This window comes from Leucoraja erinacea, chromosome 8 (assembly GCF_028641065.1).
Source record: "Leucoraja erinacea ecotype New England chromosome 8, Leri_hhj_1, whole genome shotgun sequence".
Taxonomy (NCBI): Eukaryota; Metazoa; Chordata; class Chondrichthyes; order Rajiformes; family Rajidae; genus Leucoraja; species Leucoraja erinaceus.
This window is the reverse complement of record NC_073384.1, coordinates 17,945,436-17,965,855: the sequence shown is the minus strand read 5'-3', so window position 1 is coordinate 17,965,855 and position 20,420 is coordinate 17,945,436. Positions and strand designations below refer to the sequence as shown.

The following is a 20,420-nucleotide window of genomic DNA, read 5'->3' as shown; positions in this document are numbered from 1 at the left end:
GGCTACTTCATTTGCAGTTGATGTGTTGTCATTACAGCAGCCAATTTGTACTGATCGATTCCACAGACAGAATCAAGATGTTAATTCAGTGGTGAATCTCCACTGGTACAGCTGGGGAACTCTTCCCTTTGTCATAAGGGAGAGGCGACCTCTCTTGGGCTGATGAGCATGTGTCTGTGTTTGTACCATAGGGCAGCTTTGGGTAGCAGTGAGTCAGCCCGGGTCTCTGGGAGTGCAACTGGATTCCATCACTCACACACCATTCATCCATCGCCCCAACACCACACACAATGACAATTAATCCAGCATTCTTTATTGAACGTGTAACATAAGGTGCAGAAACTTTGTGCAATGAAAATGAAGCTCTTTTTCTACAAATAGGTGCAATTAAACAAATCAGTAATGAGTAAAATGTACACCAGTTATCGGAACATTACTGTCCTCAGACTTTAAATCTCAGCCACAAAGTGTTTGGGATGTGTCCCTTGTTGTTAATTGTGAGGATAAGAGTGATACTGGTGGCCAGTAAGCCCCGATCAAACATTAAGCTGTTTGTGGTATCAGAGTCACTTGAACTAACTCAGCACATTTACCAGACTAACCTGTTAGCCCTGGGATTGCTGGTCTTTGACCAACACTAATGGCCGTTATTGGGGCAGGTTAGACTGTGACACATCGCTACTTAACACAAGTCAACAACATCAAGGTCAGGGAATAAATCTATAAAGATATAAAAGTTGTCATTTATGTTCAGTATCTCTTCAACTGGCTCATGTCTCCAACAACTGGCAACCAAGTATTGTAATAAAAATATAATTCTTTTACAATCATTTTGAGTTTTGTATAGTCAACAACATAAACACCTTTCCCTCCACCAATCTTTGGTAGTCACCGCTCCTGGCGATGTCAAAGTGAAACTCTCTCGTAGCGAGATTGGTCCACAAAACAGATCGAGAACCGCAGATCCTGTTTAACTTGGAATGTGCGGCCTCAAAAGACAACATAATTGAGCAAGTACAATTACAATTCAATATTTAACAATTAAAAATGAGATTTGCAGAAGCGAGTATCCAGTAATATTTGCCACCGAGCCACCTAAGGAAGATTTTAAAAAGCGCAAAGGGGGAAGTAGGGCGAGGGTGTGGGAGGATGCAGTCTGGGATGCAGGAATCAATGCTGGAATGTTGGCCCATTTATTGAGAGCTTCACTGAGTTCCTGCCATCTGCACCCATTTGAGGTCAAACTATGGACCTATCAGCCCGCAATCCCTGCTTAAAACAAGTACCTGAATTTTGATAGCAACCTGCCATGGGCTCAGGATATATGACACTCTTTGCACCTGGGAACATTCTGAATTGTGGTGTCTGTTAAACTGCAGGCAGCAGGAGAACTCCTGTGTACACAGCAAGCTCCCGCAATGTGGTATGCAACAGGGGACATGGGATTCTCATGGTGGGGAGGACTGGGTGTGCCCTCCTGCACCTCAGGGTTCGCTGGGAAGCTGGATTCACATAAGGCCCTCTGCCCTCCCACTGCTCCTGAGTTAAAGTGGAGATGGGGACTGAGGGGCAGGCATCAGACCGTGGATTCACCTGCCTGTGGTTATATGGTGCAGACACTGGTTTAATTTCTCATTGCCATTCTAGTGGCCATGAATACATCAGGTGTGGCTGGAAGGAGGTAAAATCAGGGCAGTCACTGCGTGCTGTTCCATTAGACGGATGGCACATGGGGATTTATGTCAGTCCAGCACCCCTCCTTTCATACTCCCTAGATGCTGCAGATGGCAGGGCTAGGTTGATGAATGAGTGGGTCAAGGTGATGGGAGCCCATAGTGCACCAAGCACTAGCAGCCAGACCAGGGATTAGAAGCTATCACTGGCATAAAGGTCCAGCAATACCCTTGCAATATTGAGAGGAATCTCCAAAGAATAGACCAAGTGCTGGTAAATGGGATTACTACAGATGGGTGTGTGATGGTCAGCATAGGCATGGTGGGCCGAAGGGCCTATTTCTGTGCTGTGTAATTCTAGGGGCACGCAAAATAATCCCAGGTCCCCGAGAGGAGGAATCATTGACAGCGAGGTGAACATTGAAGGACGGGGAAGCTGCTTTTCATCACGCAATGGCTGTGGGTAGTGAAAGATGCAGGTCTCACCTTCGCCTGCTATAACCTGACACTGATAATTCAACTTCCCTGTCGTGACAAAGCTTTTCTCTCAGGCTGAAGCTTGAATAACCCTGAAATGATTCTGGAGAAGTTGGTGAAGGTTGGTGGGTGAACAAAGCTAACTGCAGATTTAATGGTGTACTTGGCTGCATTCAGCTTCTGGAGGCTCTACTGACTCAGTCTGAACTCTGGTAGGGTTGCCAACTTTCTCACTCCCAAATAAGGAACAAAAGGTCAAAATAAGGGACCAATTCCCAACGGCAATTCGTTGACCGACACAGCCATGGCTGGTTGAATGATGAGTTGGCCTGGGTGCTGGACCACACACAATGCCCACCCGGCGGGCCAGCTGAGGAGTTTTGGCCTGGGCACAGAGGCCTCGCAAAGTCCGGCACACCATCCAACTCATGAACTGAGGAGTGATGGTGTCGGCGGTAGGTCCGAAGGTTGGACAGCTGGCCGGGCTGCTGATCGACGGGGCCATGGGTGAGGCACTGCTGCTGCACTCCTTGGGCTGCACTACGTTGGGACGGGTGAGGCGGGGCCGGACGGGCGCTCCGACCCGACAGTCCCCTCAACCCGAGTAGTAGCAGTCAAATACGGGACAAGGGCGGTCCCGTATGGGACAAACCAATTTAGCTCAATATATGGGATGTCCCAGCTAATACGGGACAGTTGGCAACCCTAAACTCTGCAGCCCATGCTGCTGCCAGGGACTTGCCTGGAAGACTGCAAAAACCCTGCAGTAGATGGACCTGGTTGCCTCAAGGCTATCTGCTCTGTTCTTGCAGCTATCTGTGGTGAGTGTGCACATGGCATTGTCCCAATCAATTGCTTTAACACATCCAATGGAGTTTACCAACATTGAACAAGTCCATTTGGCCCACTGGATAGGTTCCAGCCTTTTGGAGCTCCAAATCATTTGATTATATTGAAAGTGGAGCGAGATAAATATTTCTAAGATTGAGGAATTGAGGGTTATGGGGAACTGGCACAGGATAATTGAGACCAGTACAAGTCAGCAGTAATTATATTGAATGATGGGGCAGGCTTGAGGGGCTGAGTGGACTACTGCTGCTCTTATTTTCTTGTGTCCATACTGATCTATCCCATTTCGCAGCCCTGAAAGATTTTCTCTTTTTTGCCAAATATTTATCGTTTGAAATTTAGTAAATTAGTTCCCTTAAACCTGACAGTGTGAGAATTGCTCCTGGTTTCTCCCCACTGGAACACACCACCTTTCTTATTCCACACCCATCGGTTGATGAAGAGTCAGCGGGCGGTGGTGGGATTGGCCCAAGCTGAGCTGTCAGCTTCACTTCCTGTCTATTTGATATTGGATTGCTCTCAGATCTGTGGCTACCTTCTGGACATCTACATTGCAGGTCAACAACTCATTGTGGGAGTTTGGCTGCTGGATGGCTTTCAAAGTGTCCTCTATCGCCTCCTTGATGGGCTCCAGGCTGTATATATCCTCACTGCTCTGATACAACACCTCCACAAGTCCTTGGAGACTATAGAGATAGTTGTAACAGAACTTAAGTTTGGTCTTGGTGTCATTCAGGGCCCCAACCACCATCTGCATTCTTTCCACCTCGATCTCTGTTTGGGCTAAGTTGTCCTTCAACATTTTGGTTTCCTTGCTATTCTCCAGGATCTGACTGTTGCCTTTCTTCATTTCCTCTTCCTTCTCCTTGACGGTGTCCTTGAGTTTGTACAACTGTTTCTCGACCTCCTTCAACAGTTTCCTCGTGCTCTTCAGCTCTTTGTTGTAGTCGACTGTCATGGGGATCCCTGGAAGGAGAGAGGCAAGTCAGATCATGGTTGGTTATCGGCAAAGAAACACAAATTTCAGCCGTGTGTTTGTGACGTCTGCTGTGGGGGGTGTGATCCACAGGATAACCCAAATACTTTAACCTAGAAATTTAATTCACAGTGAGAATGATTCTGACTAGAATATCCTGAGCCTAATGCCTCTCAATCTATTCTTTGCAAAATCTGTGTAACTCAGGAACCATAAATGAACTTTAGAGAACAGCACAGAGATTAGTCATTCTGCCCACTACATCCACGCCAACCTTTTTGCACATCAAGGCTAATACAATTTACCCGTGTAAATGGTGAAAATGTTCCTTAAATCCCGTGATTGTAGCTGATCCCACTTCTTCCTTTCAGAGCAGGTCCCAGATATCAAGCACTCTCCGTGTAATAACCCCTGCCCCTCAAACCCCCGCTAAAACTCCTTCATCTCACCTTGAATCTCCACTCCAGGAAAAATGACCCCAGCATATCCAATCTATCCCCATAACTAAACTCTTCCATTCCAGGCAACATCCTGGTGGGATGTGTAGGAAGGAACTGCAGATGCTGGTTTGCACCGAAGACAGACACAAATTGCTGGAGTAACTCAGTGGGAAAGGCAGCATCTCTGGATAGAAGGAATGGGTGACGTTTTGGGTTGAGACCCTTCTTCAGATTGACAGTCAGGGGAGGGGGAGACACAGATATAAGGAAGGGTAAGGTGTGAAAATGAGACATCAAAGGGGATGAGAATCAAGGAAAATGTAGAATAGATCATTGTTAGCTAGGGAAAGGTGACAACAAAGCATACAGAATTAAAATTTCAACAGAGGGACAGTCAGACTGGTTGGAAAACAAGTTGGGGAAGGGATTGAGAGAGAGGGAAAGTAAGGGTTACTTGAAGTTAGAGAAATCAATATTATACCTCTGGGACACCAAGCTGCCCAAGCGAAATACGAGGTGCTGTTCCTCGAAATTGTGCTAGGCCTCACTCTGACAATGGAGGATTGCCACCCCTCCTTGCCCTAGAGAAGGTGGTGATGAGCTACCATCTCAAACCATTGCAGAACTTGATGTGTGCATACACCCCATTGCTTTTTCGGGAAGAAATCCTGGATTTTGACTGTGATGGTGAAGGAACGACCATATATTTCCAAGTGATGATGGAGTGGTATTCAGGGGGCAACTTTCATGTAAAGGTGTTCAATGCTCTTGCGGAGCATGTCCTTCTAGCTGCTAGAGGTTCATGGGTTTGAGAAGTGATGCCGAAGGAGTCCCAGTGAGTTGCTGCAGTTCAACGTCAAGGGGTGATAGCTGGATTTCCTTTTGTTTGATATTGTCTGGCACTTGCGTAGCACCAATGTTACTTGGTGCTTCATTACCTGAGGAGTCGGAAATGGTAGATGGGACAGGAAGATCCCGGATACACAGCTCTGCCTGACCTGCTGTGCATTTCAAAAACCTGCTGTTTTTATTCCCAATTCCATCCTCCATAGTGTTTTTGACATTCAGGATACAAACACCCCTGTGTCAAGATGTGTTGGAAGGAACTGTAGATGCTGGTTTACACTGAAGAGAGACACAAAATGCTGGAGTAACTCAGCAGATCAGGCAGCATCTCCGGGGAAAAGGAATAGGTGACGTTTCAGGTCAAGACCCTTCTTCAGACTGAGAATCGGAGGAGAGGGAAACGAAAGGATGAAAAGGTTCAGCACAAATCTCCCCTGACTCTCAGTTTGAAGATGGGTCTCGACCCGAAACTTCACCTATTCCTTTTCTCCAGAAATGCTGCCTGACCCACTGAGTTACTCCAGTGTTCTATCTCCTGTGTCAAGGTGGTCTGGCACAGGCAAATCACCTAATTGTGTCTAAGGCTAGACTGGTGCAAACACATACTTAGTAATTTGCCCAGTGTACAATTAACTCCAATGTACCCAAGAGTAATCAATATGATTAGTCACATGTGGTCCTTTCAAGTTGGCCTGCTGCAGGTGAATGTTACACCCATGGAAAGCTGGCACACCGTGGACTAGTACAGGTGGAAACCAGGCCCCCTGTGCCCAAGGTAGTCTGCTACAGATAGACACGCAGCCCCATCCAACTCTTCTGTGGTTGGCGGGTGTCTTCTGTAGAAGACCCACTATGTCCTACCTGTCGCAGTCGTTCTCAGCGGATCCTGAGGAAACCTGTGCATTCTCCAGCTGGGGTCACTAGGTGAGTCTTCCACAACTACTTTCCCAGTGTTGTGGTCATCTGAGTGACAAACATTATCCATCAGATACTGAGAATGATCCACATCAAGAGCACAGGCACCCAGAGCTCAGAGGTTAGCTGGAGTGAAAAGCAAGATCCCAGAAGATGAAGCACCATTGCCCACACCAGCAGTAGCCATGCTTTGCCTCTTGTTGGACTTCCTCCTTGCTCAGGGCTGAGATTTCATGCAGTTTAACCCCAAGGCCACCCCAGTGGAATAGGTTGATAGCCGAAACACCGGCAAAGCAATCTCACCAATGAATGGGGGAAATGGAACTAAATTCAGCCAGACCCACAGGCCTTTTCGCCCACAGTGATGTGACATATTTGTGGCTTCTGTTTACTGCTGTAAAAAAAATCCAGCAGACACTCACTGTGGCGCAGCGGTAGTGTTGCTGCCTTGCAGCGGTAGAGACCTGCGTACAATCCTGACTACGGATGCTTGTCTGTACGGAGTTTATACGTTCTACCCATGACCTGTGGGCTTTCCCTGGGTACGTGTTTGAAGGTTAATTGGCTTGGTATAATTGTCCCTAGTTTGCTGGGATTGCTGGTCCGTGCAGACAGGGTGGTCCGAAGGACTTGTTTCTGTGCTGTATCTCTAAACGAAATTAAACTAAACTAAATATAGATTCACAGCAAAATTCCACACACAGCCACATGGCGAGGGCCAATTAATTTGTGTTGTAGAGAAAGCGGTTGATGTAAAGACGTGCATCTGCCACATTGTTGCTGGCTGAAAAAGCATGGTAGGACCTTCCTACATATGCCTGAGAGGAGCGCAGTCTATGAAAGAAATTGCCTCCTCTGAAGCCTCTCCATTTCTTTCAACCTCCTCCTTGGAAGGTCCCATGAGATATTTGCGAGAATAATGTGGACACAGCCTGCATACTTGCACGTTGCTTTGGACAGCCAGGACATTTACCTCACCTTACAACCCAATGGATCTGTGCGCCTGTATCAATCAGCAGGCTGAGCACCTCTTACCAACACAAGGAGCGAGCAGTATCAGGCCGATCCCCATGTCCCTGCCAGTTGTCTTCTCTCCTTTCCTCACTTCAGCGGCGTTCAGGGCGTTCTCTGTGTGCTGCAGGGACATTCTGGCAGCCTGGAGCTGGTCGTTGACCTGGAACCTCTGGTTCTCCAATAACATCATCTCGTACTTCTTGGCCTGCAGGCTCTCCTTCAGGTCTTTCCTTTTCAACTTGACCTCGTCAAAGTTCAGGGCCAGCTGCAGGGTGTCCTTCATCAGCGACTCAATAAAACTTCCGGCCGCATCCTCAGCTTTGCTCATCGCCTTGTGGGCAGTCTCCAGCACCGTCTTGATCTTGGTGCATTCCGACTCCTCCAGATCCCTGTACCCATAGGCGTTGACGTAGTTGGCAAAGTTGAGGAGAGCAGAGAGACCCCCCCGAAAATGGTGCAGGGTCACATCTTTGAACTTTTTCTCGTACTGTTCACACTCGTTGCTCATGGCTGCTCTGGAGAAGCAGAATAAATGAAGATTTGTCAGTGTTAGAGTGGTAGATTACATCACTTTCTCCCAGTTCTGTCAACTTCACCATTAAAGGATTTACTACTTGCATCTCACAAATCCAATCAAATGCCTCTAATGGGCCTAAATACTTTTATATTCAGCCTTCCTGTAACATGGGAAATCAGATCAGAATGGTTGAATAATGACCAAAGATCCTCTCTGCTCTATGATCTTTGGTAATGACATTTTGCTTTTAAGGATATAGACTTTGGAGATATTTGTAAGTTATTCTAAATCCCATTACATCAGCCGATGGGCTGATAAATTGCCCAGAGTCCTGCCTTCAGCCACACTCCTCCCTCAGTAACAGCCAGACATCCAATTGACCCACGATTAATAGGCACTCTCGAACCCTCGAGCTCTACCTTGCTTATCCTGTATCTAGAATGTTTTTCATCCACCCACCAAACCGATGACACTGATATGTGACTAATCCTCTAATCCCGACATCCTGCAGTTGGCAAAAGACCCTGGGAGAGGGGGCCTCTAACCGTATCCAATCAGCCCAGGATCTCAGTTCAATTTGGTATTATATCAGCATCCAGAATGGCATTAAATGATATGGAATATCACAGAATGATATGAAATAACATGGACTGGATTGGAATAACACAGAATGGCATGGAGTAGCAAAGAATACACAGAATGGCAGAGAATGGCATAGACTAACTTGGAATAACAAGAAATGGCATGGAATTACATGGAATGGCATTTAGAAGCTTTTAGATTGGCATGTGGAAATGCAGGGATTAGAGGGATATGGATCATGTACAGCTAGGCAGATTAGATCATTTTAACTTGCCATCAGGATTGGCAAATTAACCTTTTCAGAATCCTGCACCAGCAATCCAAGTCTCTTTGTACCTCTGATTTCTGAATCTTCTCCCACATACTTTGCTACATTGTATTCCATCTGCCACTTCTTTGCCCACTCTTCAATCTATCCAAAGTCCTTCTACATACTTCCTGCTTCCACCAAACTACCTGCCCCACTACCTATCTTAGTATCATCTCCAAATTTGGCCACAAAGCCATCAGTTCCAACATCCAAATCATTGATATACAACATGGAGAGTAGCAGCTGCAACACCAACCCCCTGCGGATCACCATTAGATACTGGGAAAAGTATCCACCCAGAAAAGCCCCTTATATTCCTTCCCTTTGCCTTCTGCCATTTAGCCAATCTTCGATCCATGCTGGTATCTTCCCTCTAATACCATGGGGTTTCATTTTGTTTAGCAGTCTTTGTGTCTTTCTCTGCAAGAGTGCAACCTCCGCTGAGAAGGTCAATCACTACATCCATCAGTCCTGCCTTGTGCTGCATGGATCATCTCTACATCAGATCCGGTCCCAGCCCAACCACACAGTCCTTTAGTGAAACACCTTGCCTGCACCTTCAATGCAGCAGAAGTGAGTTTCACATTCTCCCTGTTCTCTTCTGAAGTAGTTTCTCCTGAATTTCTATTTACACTTTGGAGAGGTGAGTGGTCTTAGACCCTCAAGAGGAAGCCACTCGGAGAAACGACAGGTGGGATGTGTGTGGGGGGAGCAGGAAAAGTTCAAACCATCCTTGGAACATAAAAGGGTTCCTTGCTAGCAGGAGGGAGTATACCACAAACCCCTCTTTTAAAGGTGGAGCATGAATCAAATAATTTTGGCATAGACAAAAGAAAGAGTTGCATGGAGTGGAACATGCAGTACCAATGCTGTCCACTTGATTCTGACTTTCACCGGCGCTGCGTCTCACAGCCAGAGATTGGCTCTTGCAATGCAGAGCTCCGCCACAGCGCCACTGTGAAACTGCTCTGCAGAGCGTATCAGCAGCAGCACCCGCCCGCAGAGCTGACGGCAGCAATTCCATGGCCTGTACTGCACTTATGTAACATCAAACTCTGATTATTTACAGCCCACGTCTGCCATTTCACGCTTGTGCTTTGGCAGATGAAATAATTTAACAAACTCAGAGAGGTAAAATGCCCTCTTAACAGAGTTTGATTAGACAAGCCTCCCATAACTCCCTACCCCCCCCACCCCCCTCCCCCAACTCCCTCTCATTTCCCTTCCACCCACTCCCATTTTTACTTTCTCCTTCCCCTATTGATCCTACTTTTCCACACTTTCCTTTTCTCACTCCCCCTCCATTCCCCTCTTTCTTGGCACTATCCCCTCCTTCCTTTCTTTTGGCCATCCCCCCCCCCCCCCCCCGCCTTCATTGTTTGCATTTCTAACTCATTTCACTCTTTTTTATTTTCTTTCCTCCTTCTCTCCATCATTTTATTCCACCTCTTTCACACTCTCCCTTTCATTCTCCAACCCACAATCACCACCACACTTCTTTCCTATTCCCTTCCTCCTTGACATTTATCTCTCTTGGCCCTTTGCATCTCTCTCACTCCTTCCTTTCCTGGCCACCCTACCACTTGTACTCCCCAATCTCCTATTTTTCCTTTCCTTTCCTTCCCTCTCCCATCTCTCCTTCACCTCACTGTACTCCCTCAAGCTTCCATTTCCTTTTTATTTTTCTTAACCCTTCTTTCTCTATCCTTCCCCTCCTCTCACACACTTTCACATCTTTTGCTGCACATTTTTTTGTCCCCTTTCCTTACCTTGGAATCCTTTATGCACCCTATCTTGCTTCCTCCTCTCTTTCTTTCTTCTCCATCCTCTCCTGAACCCTCCTCCTTCTCTCTCCAGCTCTCTCCATCCACTCCCCTCGCTCTCTGCCCCCTCTGTCACTCCCACCTCCCACCTCACATTCTCCCACTCTCCCTCACACTCTCCAGCCTTTCTCTTTCGATCTGTCAATCTCCCTCTCTCTCCATCCTCTCCCTCTCTTACTCCTCTCCCTTTTTCTCGTCCCTAACCCTTCGCGTTCTTTCTCCTCGTTTCTCCATTTCCCTTTCCCATTCTTTCATCCTTCTCCCAACTTTTTCTCAGCATCTCGATCACTTTCCCTCTCATTTTCTTTTTCTCCCTCCCTTCCCTCTCTTCTCCCCACTCTTTCTCTCTCCATTTCTCTCTCCCATTTTTCTGGCCTCCCTCTATCTATCCCTCCCTTTAACACCCATTCCTCCATCTCTTTCCCTTCTCACTCTCTTCTCTCCCTCTTTCATCCATCTTTTCATGACCCTCTCTCTTTCTCTCAACTCTCCCTATCTTTCTCACATCCTATCTCTATCCTCTCAATCCCACCACCCCTCTCCCTCTCTCCATCCTCTCCTTTTTGCCCCTTCCCCTCCATACCCCCTCTTCCATCCCTCTCACTCTCCCTATCATTCCTCCACTCCTCTTTCTTTAACATTCTCTCCTCAATGTCTCCCGTCCTCTTTCACCCTCTCACCCCATTCTCCCTTTCTTCTCTCTTTGCCTCCCTCGCTTTCTCTTCCCTTCCCCTGTGCCTTTTTTCTCTCCCTTCATCTCTCCCATTTTTAACACCTTATTCTCTCTCCCTTTCTCTTTCTTTCTCCCTTTATTTCTCCCCTTTCTCTTCCCCTTTCTCTTTCTCCCCCCTCTCCATTTCCATCTCTCATCCCACTCCCCTCCCCATTTCTCTCTCTCCTTCCTAATCCTCTCTGCCCTATCTCTATCACCCCTACCCTCCCTCTCTTCCCTTCTCTCCCAACTCTAACCCCTTCCCCTCACCCTCTCTCCCTCTATTCCCATTTTCCTGTCTCCTCTTTCCCCGCCTCTCTTTCCTTGCTCCTTGCCACCTTTCTCTGCATCCTAACTCCCTTTCTCCCACTTCCCCCTCTCCTCTAACACTTCTCTCTCTTGTTTTCTCCCTTCTCTCATCCTACCTCTATCTCATTCTGCCTGCTCTCTCTCTCTCTCACACTTCCCCATCTTTCTTTCTCCCATCTCTATCACCCTTCTCTCTCCCAACTTCTATCTTTTTCATCCTTTTTTTCTTTCTCCCCTCTCAAAACTGTCCCTCCCTTCTCCCCATCTCGCTCTCCCTCATTTTCTCCCTCTCTCTAACTCCCCTCTCTCACTACCTATCTCCCCCTCTATCACTTTCCCCTGTCCCCTTTCTCCCCATCACCTCTCCCTCATTGTCCCTTTCTCTTCCACCCTCCCCCACTCTCCTATCCTCCTGTCTCTCTTCCCCTCTATCCCCCATCTGTCTCTCTCTCCTCTTTCTTTTACCCCCCCCCCCCCCCTCCTCTCTCCATACTTCTCCCCCTCCCCACACTGTCCCTCACATGCACACACTTTGTTTACATTCCAGATTTGTTTTAATGCTTGAAATTTTGAAAGAATCCCACTTTTCACATTTGTCACATTCAAAATAACTCTTCCTTGCTTGGAAGGAATCCCCATTCCCAAATACCTTGTTAAAACCCAGGATTCTTTCTCTGTCTGTCTGCCTGTGTTTCTTTCTGTCTCAGGAAACTGCCCCACCCAGGTGCCATTTTGTGTGTCTCCAGAACTTCGAGCAGTTGAACTTGCTCTCACTAATAAAGGGCTTACTGACAAGGTCTCTCTGTCTCAGCAACGGGTCTGTGAAAGTTCTCCCCAAAATAGAAAGACGTGGGCTGATTCTACTTTTCAATAAAGATGCCATTGATTTTTTTTCTCTCTTTACAAGTCAGACATTTTCTTTCGACTCTGAGCCTCTTTTGTCTCTTTTTGTTTTTAACTTAAAGAGAATAAAACTTCCTGCCTGGGATTTTCCTTTCATATAAAAGATTCTCTTTGGTGCTGAATACCCATTTGTTCTTCTCAAATTACCGTTCGGATGTAAATTCTACATAAAACTCTTTATGAAACAAACTTGTTTGATGGGCATTTTTGTCACAAATAAATTTACTTTCAAGATATTTTCTCCCTTTCTGACTGCATTAAACGAAAGCCTAACAATTCTCGTGTAGAAAATACAAATTTGCAGGTAAATCCCTATCAATATTAGATGTTTTTTATTTTAAGAGAAACAAGGATTTTATTTCGTCTCTGAAGGGCAACTGAGTGAATTAATGTCCTCCTTTGCAAATGTTAAACTTTTCTCTCTCTCTACAGGAGACATGTCAGTCCCTCTGAAATGAAGGGACAAAGCTTCCACTGAGGAATAAATGGGAAAGACATTTCTTTCTTAAATGCCTTGACTCAGATTTAATGTCAAAAGCAAGAGGGAACTTTGCTAAGTAAAATGTAACTCCTAGTTCTAAGAGTCTAACACACACACACACACACATTGACATCTATACACACACAGTCGCATACATAAATGTACACTTATACATACAAAGTCATGTACAAATGCTAATATTCAAAGCCCTAGTATTAATAAGATCTCTCTGCTATTGAAATCCAACTTCCTGCACTGTAGTGCGACAGAGCCAGGAGATTGGAAAGAGTGCGGGCGCGGTCAGGATCAGCAGGCACTATTGCGGGCCACGAGGCTGAATCCACCCTAACTTCTCGACGCACAGAAATGGACCAAATCAACCGACGATATCTTCCCAACCCCTGGATCGCGAACAAGCTCGACACGAATCCCGGTTCAAACCCCTCAAATCTGTCTCCACCTCAGCAGCTAATGTTTACAAGCCCCCACACCCACTGTACACAACAATATTATCGAGGATCGATTATCTGGCTCTTAGCACGTGCGGAGAATGTCAATCCCATGCTGTCCACTTCAAAAAAGCCTCTTTGGGAAGTAAAGCCAGCAAGAAACATAGCTCCAAACACAAAGGGATGAAGCCTCCAGCACACCCAGCCAAAACAGTTCACAATAACCCCAACAATCCTACTCACTGTTCAGTCCTGCTAGGATGCCCTTTAATTAAAATTCACTTTCTCCTCCAGTGCAGGGTGGTCTCTAGGCTGCCAGAGAAAGCATAGATCCAAATGGTGGATGGAGGACGACACAGTAACTTCAACCCCACAGCCAGTAACTAACAGCAAAATCTGTGCTGTAGCTGCTTTTATACCAGCCTCAGTGATGGGAGGGGCATATCTCTAACAGGCAAGTGGATGGAGAAACATTAATGTATTTAAGTCCATCCCTCCATCTACAAGTTCTTCAGACTGATTCCTACCCAAGGATGCTGGGCACAAAGGGCTTGATGGAAGGTTCCATTGAGCCAGTGCAATAGGGACCATCCAGAGCCTTTCCTCAGAGCCCCCTCATTCCGGTGACAGAGACAGGCACTCTCCCATTCATCCCCTACAACTTGCATTCTCAATATCACCGCAGTTGCAAGCGATGGAGAATTGTGCCATTCAGTTAGGATTATCCGACCTTATCAGCTGACAACAGCTGTTTAATGATGTGAAGCTGCTTATCTCTTCAACGAAAGAAAATGTATAATGAGTTTCGGGAAGACGCCGTTCCAATCTGCAATTTAACACACCATTGGTGATGGAGAATTGAAGTGATTGGAGCAGGGAATGGTGCAGTGGAGGTGCAGAGGCAGCAGAGATTGGTGAATGTGAATATTACGACACCGCATCTTGCTGCTGGTTTAAAAACAAGACCGATCGACTGAATCCACATTAATGTGAAGAGCAAAGATACTGATGTATAAATTTGCAGTCTCGGTTTATTACCAGCTTGAAGAAATTGGCATTCAATTGCAACGATTCAAAGATTCCAAAGAAACAAGAGTACTAAAGGTCTTGGTGAGATCAAAATGCTTCAGAACTGATCAAGGGGTAATGTTCATCCAATCGCCGTGAATAGGATGTTTGCAGAAATTTTCCATCAGCCAACAGGATTGGACCATTGATCTTCTAAAGCCATTTCCGTCAACAGACCCACACCAGGTCTGTGACTGAAATCCAAGTCCCATCTTTATCACATAATCTAGTGATATTTCTGGTGAATGGAAGTTTCAGACCTAAGATCAACAATTGCCCTCCCTTAAGCCTGTGTTCCACATTGCCCTCTCCCACAGTGGGTTGGAATGCTTCCAGTCTTCACTTCTGAAAGCTTGCTTCTGATCTCTAGGCTTAGTCCTGCTTTCCACTGAGCAGTGGGAATAGTTTTTTTCTGTTGGCCGCCCGGGACTCAATGGCAATGTCTTGCCACCATCGCTCTACAAACAGCCCATCCTGACGCACAGATTGCTGGCATGGATGTAACTCGGTCAAAGTAAAGGTGTAATAATCTAAAGCCTCCATCCCCAACTTTCTTGTACAATGTAAAGAGCAAAGCTTCCCCCCCCCCCCCCCCCCCCCATATCCCCCAGACAATGTTTCAAAGGACTCCAATTACTTTTGCCAGTCTTACCCTCGCAATAAGAAGGTAATGACCTACATGCTAACACTACTGTCAAAAGTGCTTTAAATTGGATAAATGGCAGCTACATCACCAACAGCAGTCTGTTCCAACACTGAGCCCTCAGGATATGTGTTAGATTACAAAATGCAAACATCCCGTGAGCCAGGAGAGTTTTACACTGGTATGCAGGTTTCACGCAATCCAGAGGGCAGCTCTTGTTCTCATTCCTTATTTTGCGATTCGTTAGAACGCTCAGCTCGTGATTTCCAAGTTCTTCACCAAACCAAGCAATTTTATCACTGCCACTGTCACATCTCCGATGTAACCTTCAAGTTCCCAGTGGCATCCACCTGCAGGGTCCTCCTAACCAAAAGCAAATTTTAGTGGAGTTACAATGTTAAGGGTTAACCCTGCTTCTCCTGCGCAACTCTCAGGGAAAACCTTGGGATTTCTCAGCTGTATCTCTGTCCAAAATAATCCATCTGTGGAGTGGTGGGGGGATGGGGGAGTGGGGGGGAGGGGAGGGGGGGGGGGGGGGGGGGGGGGGAGGGGGGGGGGGGGAGGGGGGAGGGAGGAGGGGGGGGGTGGGGAGGTGGGGGCTCTAAGATTACCTGTGGTCTTTAACTTTGACTATTTCAATTGGTCTGTTCCTACACCTCGTTGTTGGAGGTTGGCACCATTATGTCATGTACCCGGCCAGTGCTAGAGTCAGAGGCCCATCAGCCTGGGTATCAGGCTAGTGGGGAGCATCTAAAGTGAGTATAACTGGGTCTAGGTCCCATCTTGAAGATGGATCCATGCAGATTCATTTGTGGTACTGGGACCAAGAGGTCTTTAATTTGCAAACAAGTTACCTGAACCAGTGACATGGGGCCACAAGAAAATTGGCAAAGCATTGGGGAGAGGATGGAATTGATACATGACCGTGATACAGACCATGTGCATGCATAGTTTAGACTGGCACCTTGGTCTGCACTACCATGATGGGTTGAGAAGTCTGTTCCTGGTCTGTATTGTTCTTTGTTCTATGAATACTAATGATAAAGTTGACAGTGAACCAGACAGAGTGTGAAACAGGTGCCTCACATTCCATCTACGAAGGTATTATACCATTATGATTTATTATTAACATGAACTTTCATGGGATGATTTATTTTCTGGTCATGAGCAGTGATACAGGAATTCATAAGATCATAAGTTAAAGAATTAGGCAATTTGGCCTAGCAATTCTACTCCCCCATTCAATCATGGCTGATCTAGCTTTTTCTCTCAACCCCATTCTCTTGCCTTCTCCCCATAATCCCTGATACCCGTACAAATCAAGAATCTGTCAATCTCTGCCGTAAAAATATAATTGATGCCAGTGTACAATCTATTCACAAATTCCAACAATGGCTTGGATGAGAGAACCAAGAATCCCAATCCAAGACTGCTGAAAGTGCCAAGCTTGGTAGCTTGTGGGTTACATATGAATGAATGAATGAAAACTTTATTGTCATTCTGATATACACCTAGACACAGTGCACCTTGAACAAAATTTTGTTGCATTTGCCTCTCCAAAATCAGGTAATAGTAAAAAGTGCTAGGTGCGTCCATAAAAATGCCTCATGTGCATGGTTCTGTAAAATAAATATATATAAAAAGTTTTTAAAAAGTGTCGATATTTAAAAAGTTCTAGCCTCGGTTTTATTGATTGTTCAGTAATCTTATGGCCTGGGGGATGAAGCTGTTGCAGAACCTGGTTGTCCCGCTCTTCATGCTGCGGTACCTCCTCCCAGAGTTAAGCATATATACAATAATATACAATAAACAATAATACAATCAATTATCAGATACCAATAAAAGAAAGAGAGAGAGAGAAAGAGGCAAGAAGAAGTTAGAACTATTTAGCATTCTATTCCATCTTGGACATCCCAAAGCAGTTAATTAACTCAGAATTATGGTTACCGCCATAATATAGAGAAAGCAGCTGTCAAATTGGTTCGGAGATCCCCAAGGCAGAGATGGGCTATCTAAGTGTTGGCTGATGGTTAACAATAGCCAAGACCCCTGGGATGTCTCACAATTTCCTTTAAATGATGCTGTGGGATCTTCCATGTCCCCTTCAGAAGGTCATGTGGGGTTTGCTGCAGGTGGGGTCCTCTGTTCCATTCCATCAAATCCAACAGTGTAGCACTCCCTCTGCACCGTGATGACAAGCCTGGTTTACACCAGAATAGGTCATCCACCCAAAACCTGCAGAGCTAAGTGGATGTGCTAACCCCTAAACCGCAGGTGATAATACTTCTGGAGTCAGTGACTGCTCTCACGTCATGACAATCCTGGTCCAATCAGAGCAATTTGTTGACAACTGTTTGTGTTCAGTTTAAGGTGGAGCCTTATCCTCGCTAGTTCCCGACCTTGGACATTGTGACTAAAATGGGGCAACTCTTGGGTGGGGAAGGAAAGAGAAAATGGAAACAAAGGAAATGCAGCAGAGATTCTCATGGGGTTACATTAGGAGTTGAGATTAAATAAACCAGGGGTATTAGCATAGTTTGGATACTGCACCATTTTACAAGTTGAAAGACAATTTGTAAAAGGAAAAGAACAGAAAGATGTCGAGCCACGATCCTTCAACATAAAAGTTTTAACAGCTTTTATTACAATATTATATCCTGATTGCCTTACACTGCAGCCACTGTCTGGAGCTTATAGGCAACTCCTATCAGTGTTCCCTGTCCCTCACTGCAACTTATTTCCACAACTGATTGGATTGCTTTTGATTTTTTGAGCTCTCATCCATTCTCTTTATTGCCTTTAACTTACTTCTTAGATCAGACCCATTTATTTCTATTTCTGACATTATTTCACCTACCTTATTCCAAATGATGTGTGAATTTAGATAGGAAGATTTTAGTTTAGCCTGGGCAACATTTTGCCCTGTGTAGAAAAAAACGACAGATGCTGGTACATACCGAAGATAGACACAAAGTGATTGAGTAACTCAGCAGGTCAGGTAACATCTCTGGAGAAATAGGATGTGTGATGTTTTGGGTCAAGACCTTTCTTCAGACCCTTTTTTCCCAGTGATGGGTTGGTTTCTTTTTGACAGTTTCCGGTTATCATCACCCGTTAGATCAGTTGCTAACAACACAGAGCTACAGTTTGCAATTTTGTATACATGGGCAGTTTACTGTGGCATACTCTCCATTCTCAAAATAATGCAAGCACAATACAGTTCACAGGCGATGCTACAGTAAACTGCCCGTTCAAACATTGCCTCAACTGAACCAAGCTAAAATCATGTTGTTAGCAACCTGTCCAGTAAAATTCACTCACTCTTCTTGTGGTCTGATAAGGAAAGAGAAAGAATAAGAAGCGTGGAAATGAATCAGTTCTCAAAACATAAATAAATGATTGTTAAAGAGCAAAGCATCTGCTGAAACATGAATAAGTGATTAGACCAGTGTAGAAAACACCAGTTGCAAAATAATCTGCGGATTACCACTAATTGCAAAATATCATGAAACAATTTTCCTTCTTATCATTTGTGAGCTAACGTGTTTTCAAAACATTATTGTTTCCTTTTGTTTTATTCCTGTTACTTTCTCAGCACAACCCCAGTTCCAATTAACTAATTAATTAATTAATTGAAGTCTTGTCAGTCACAAGTGCAAAAGGTATAGAAGTGTGAAAATGCACACCTCCAGATTCAAGGACAGTTCCTCTCCCAGCTGTTACTGTCCTGAACTGAACCAACCAACCAACAACTAAAGAGCAATTCTGAGATACTATCTACCTCATTGGAGATCCTCTTTGATCGGACTTTACTAGACGTTACCTTGCACCATACGGTATTCATGTTATTCCCTTTATCGCGTATCTGTATAGTATGGATTACCCGATTGTAATCATGTATTGTCTTTCCGCTGACAATAAACTTAAACTAAACAGTTCACAATGCAACCACGACATAGGTCAATCTGTGAATAGATGGATCCCTGTCTCGGTACTAGGAATATGTTTATACTTAACACCTTGCATTCATCTAGTATCGCAGGCCTCCTTGTTACTGTATTATTGCACAGCTCACAATTATCTCACAATCACCAATAAACCTTTCAGTGGTGAGCCACCAGTTTGACCCTTGTTTTGGAGGGAATTCTAAGAATTAGATCCAGTGAACGGTAAGTGATAAATTTCAAATCAAGATGGTGTGTGACCTGGAGAAGAACCTAGACCCTTTGGTGATCAAAGTCCTGGGTTTGGGAGCTGCTTTAACAGTGGCCCAGATGATTAAGTGCAGCTTATTTTGTGAAGGTGCACACTGCAGTATCGCATTGAGTGGTGAATGGGATTCCAATCAAGTGGACTATTTGTAGTGAATGGTATTGAGCTTCTTGAGATTGTCTGGAGCTTTCTAGGCAGAGTGGAAAGCGTTACATTCCATTTCAAGTTTATGCTTAGTTAGAAGCAGAAAGGCCTTTGGATGTCAAGATTTGAGAACATGCTGAAAACACTAAATGGGTCTGGCAGCATCTATAGGGAGCAGGCACGGAAATCGCTATCAAAACATGGGGGGGACCGAGGGGGACCGGGGGGGCACAATTTCTTGGCGGCTGCACACGAATGCGCACACTCACACGCACACACACGAGGCTTCGGAGGTTTCAGCCGTGGGCCCCGTGGAGACCCACTGTCAAGATAAACTTAAGCGAGAGAGGTGGCGGAGCGAGCACTCGGTGCTGGTGCTCTGTCTGTTCAGCAGCAAGGGTGAGCTCAACATCAGACAAAGCGTTAGTGGGGCGAAAAATACTCCGTACAGACAGCGCCCGGAGTCAGGATCTAAACGCGTGTCCCTGGCAATGTGAGGCAGCAGCAACGCCCGGGCCAAGTGGCCTCTCTCTCTCTGTGTACCTGCCAGCAGCCGCAGCAGACCCTCCGCCTTCCAGTTAGAGAACCGTATCCCTGGCGGTGACCCGGTCCCCATTCCCTCTGCTCATCGGGCGCCGACTCCACGCTGTACCGAATCACCCCCGAGTCAAGTGGTGCGCTGGGCTGGAGGAGAGAGCGAGATGCATGCAAGGCTTCGGCCGTGGGCTGGAATCGGCCCATTAACGGGGTCTTTCATCAGCCGGTGGAGGCTTCAACATCGGTAGCCATGATCGCCTCGATGCAGCATTTGATTTTTAGCCGCGACGGGCGCTGAAAGTTCCCGCGAATGGGCTGATTCAGCCCTTAGAAAGCGGCTGATAAAGTCCTGATGACAAAACATGGGGGCGATTGTCCCCCACCCCTCAAAGCATGGGGGGGACGTGCCCCCCCTGTACCCCCCCGGGATTTCCGCCCCTGGTAGGGATAATAACATTTCAATAATGTTTCTGACCAAGGACCCTTTGTCAGAACTGGGAAGGAGAGAAAACAAATTAGTTATAAGTTGAGAGGAAATGG

At 45.9% G+C, this 20,420-nt stretch overlaps 1 protein-coding gene across 2 annotated transcripts; it reads right to left on the bottom strand.

The window, feature by feature from the left end:
• Positions 1 to 296: 296 nt before the first annotated feature.
• LOC129699384 (uncharacterized) lies at positions 297 to 13,678 on the bottom strand. 2 transcript variants are annotated; one of them, XM_055639108.1, is made up of 4 exons: positions 13,520 to 13,678; positions 7,212 to 7,705; positions 6,123 to 6,224; positions 297 to 3,965 (listed from the first exon to the last, which is right to left on the bottom strand). In XM_055639108.1, the coding sequence occupies exons 2-4, from the start codon at positions 7,696 to 7,698 to the stop codon at positions 3,487 to 3,489; spliced, it is 1,068 nt and encodes a 355-aa protein (XP_055495083.1). In that variant the 5' UTR covers positions 7,699 to 7,705; positions 13,520 to 13,678; the 3' UTR covers positions 297 to 3,486. The 2 variants fall into 2 exon arrangements, with proteins under 2 accessions (XP_055495083.1, XP_055495084.1); XM_055639109.1 differs by lacking the exon at positions 6,123 to 6,224.
• Positions 13,679 to 20,420: the final 6,742 nt, after the last annotated feature.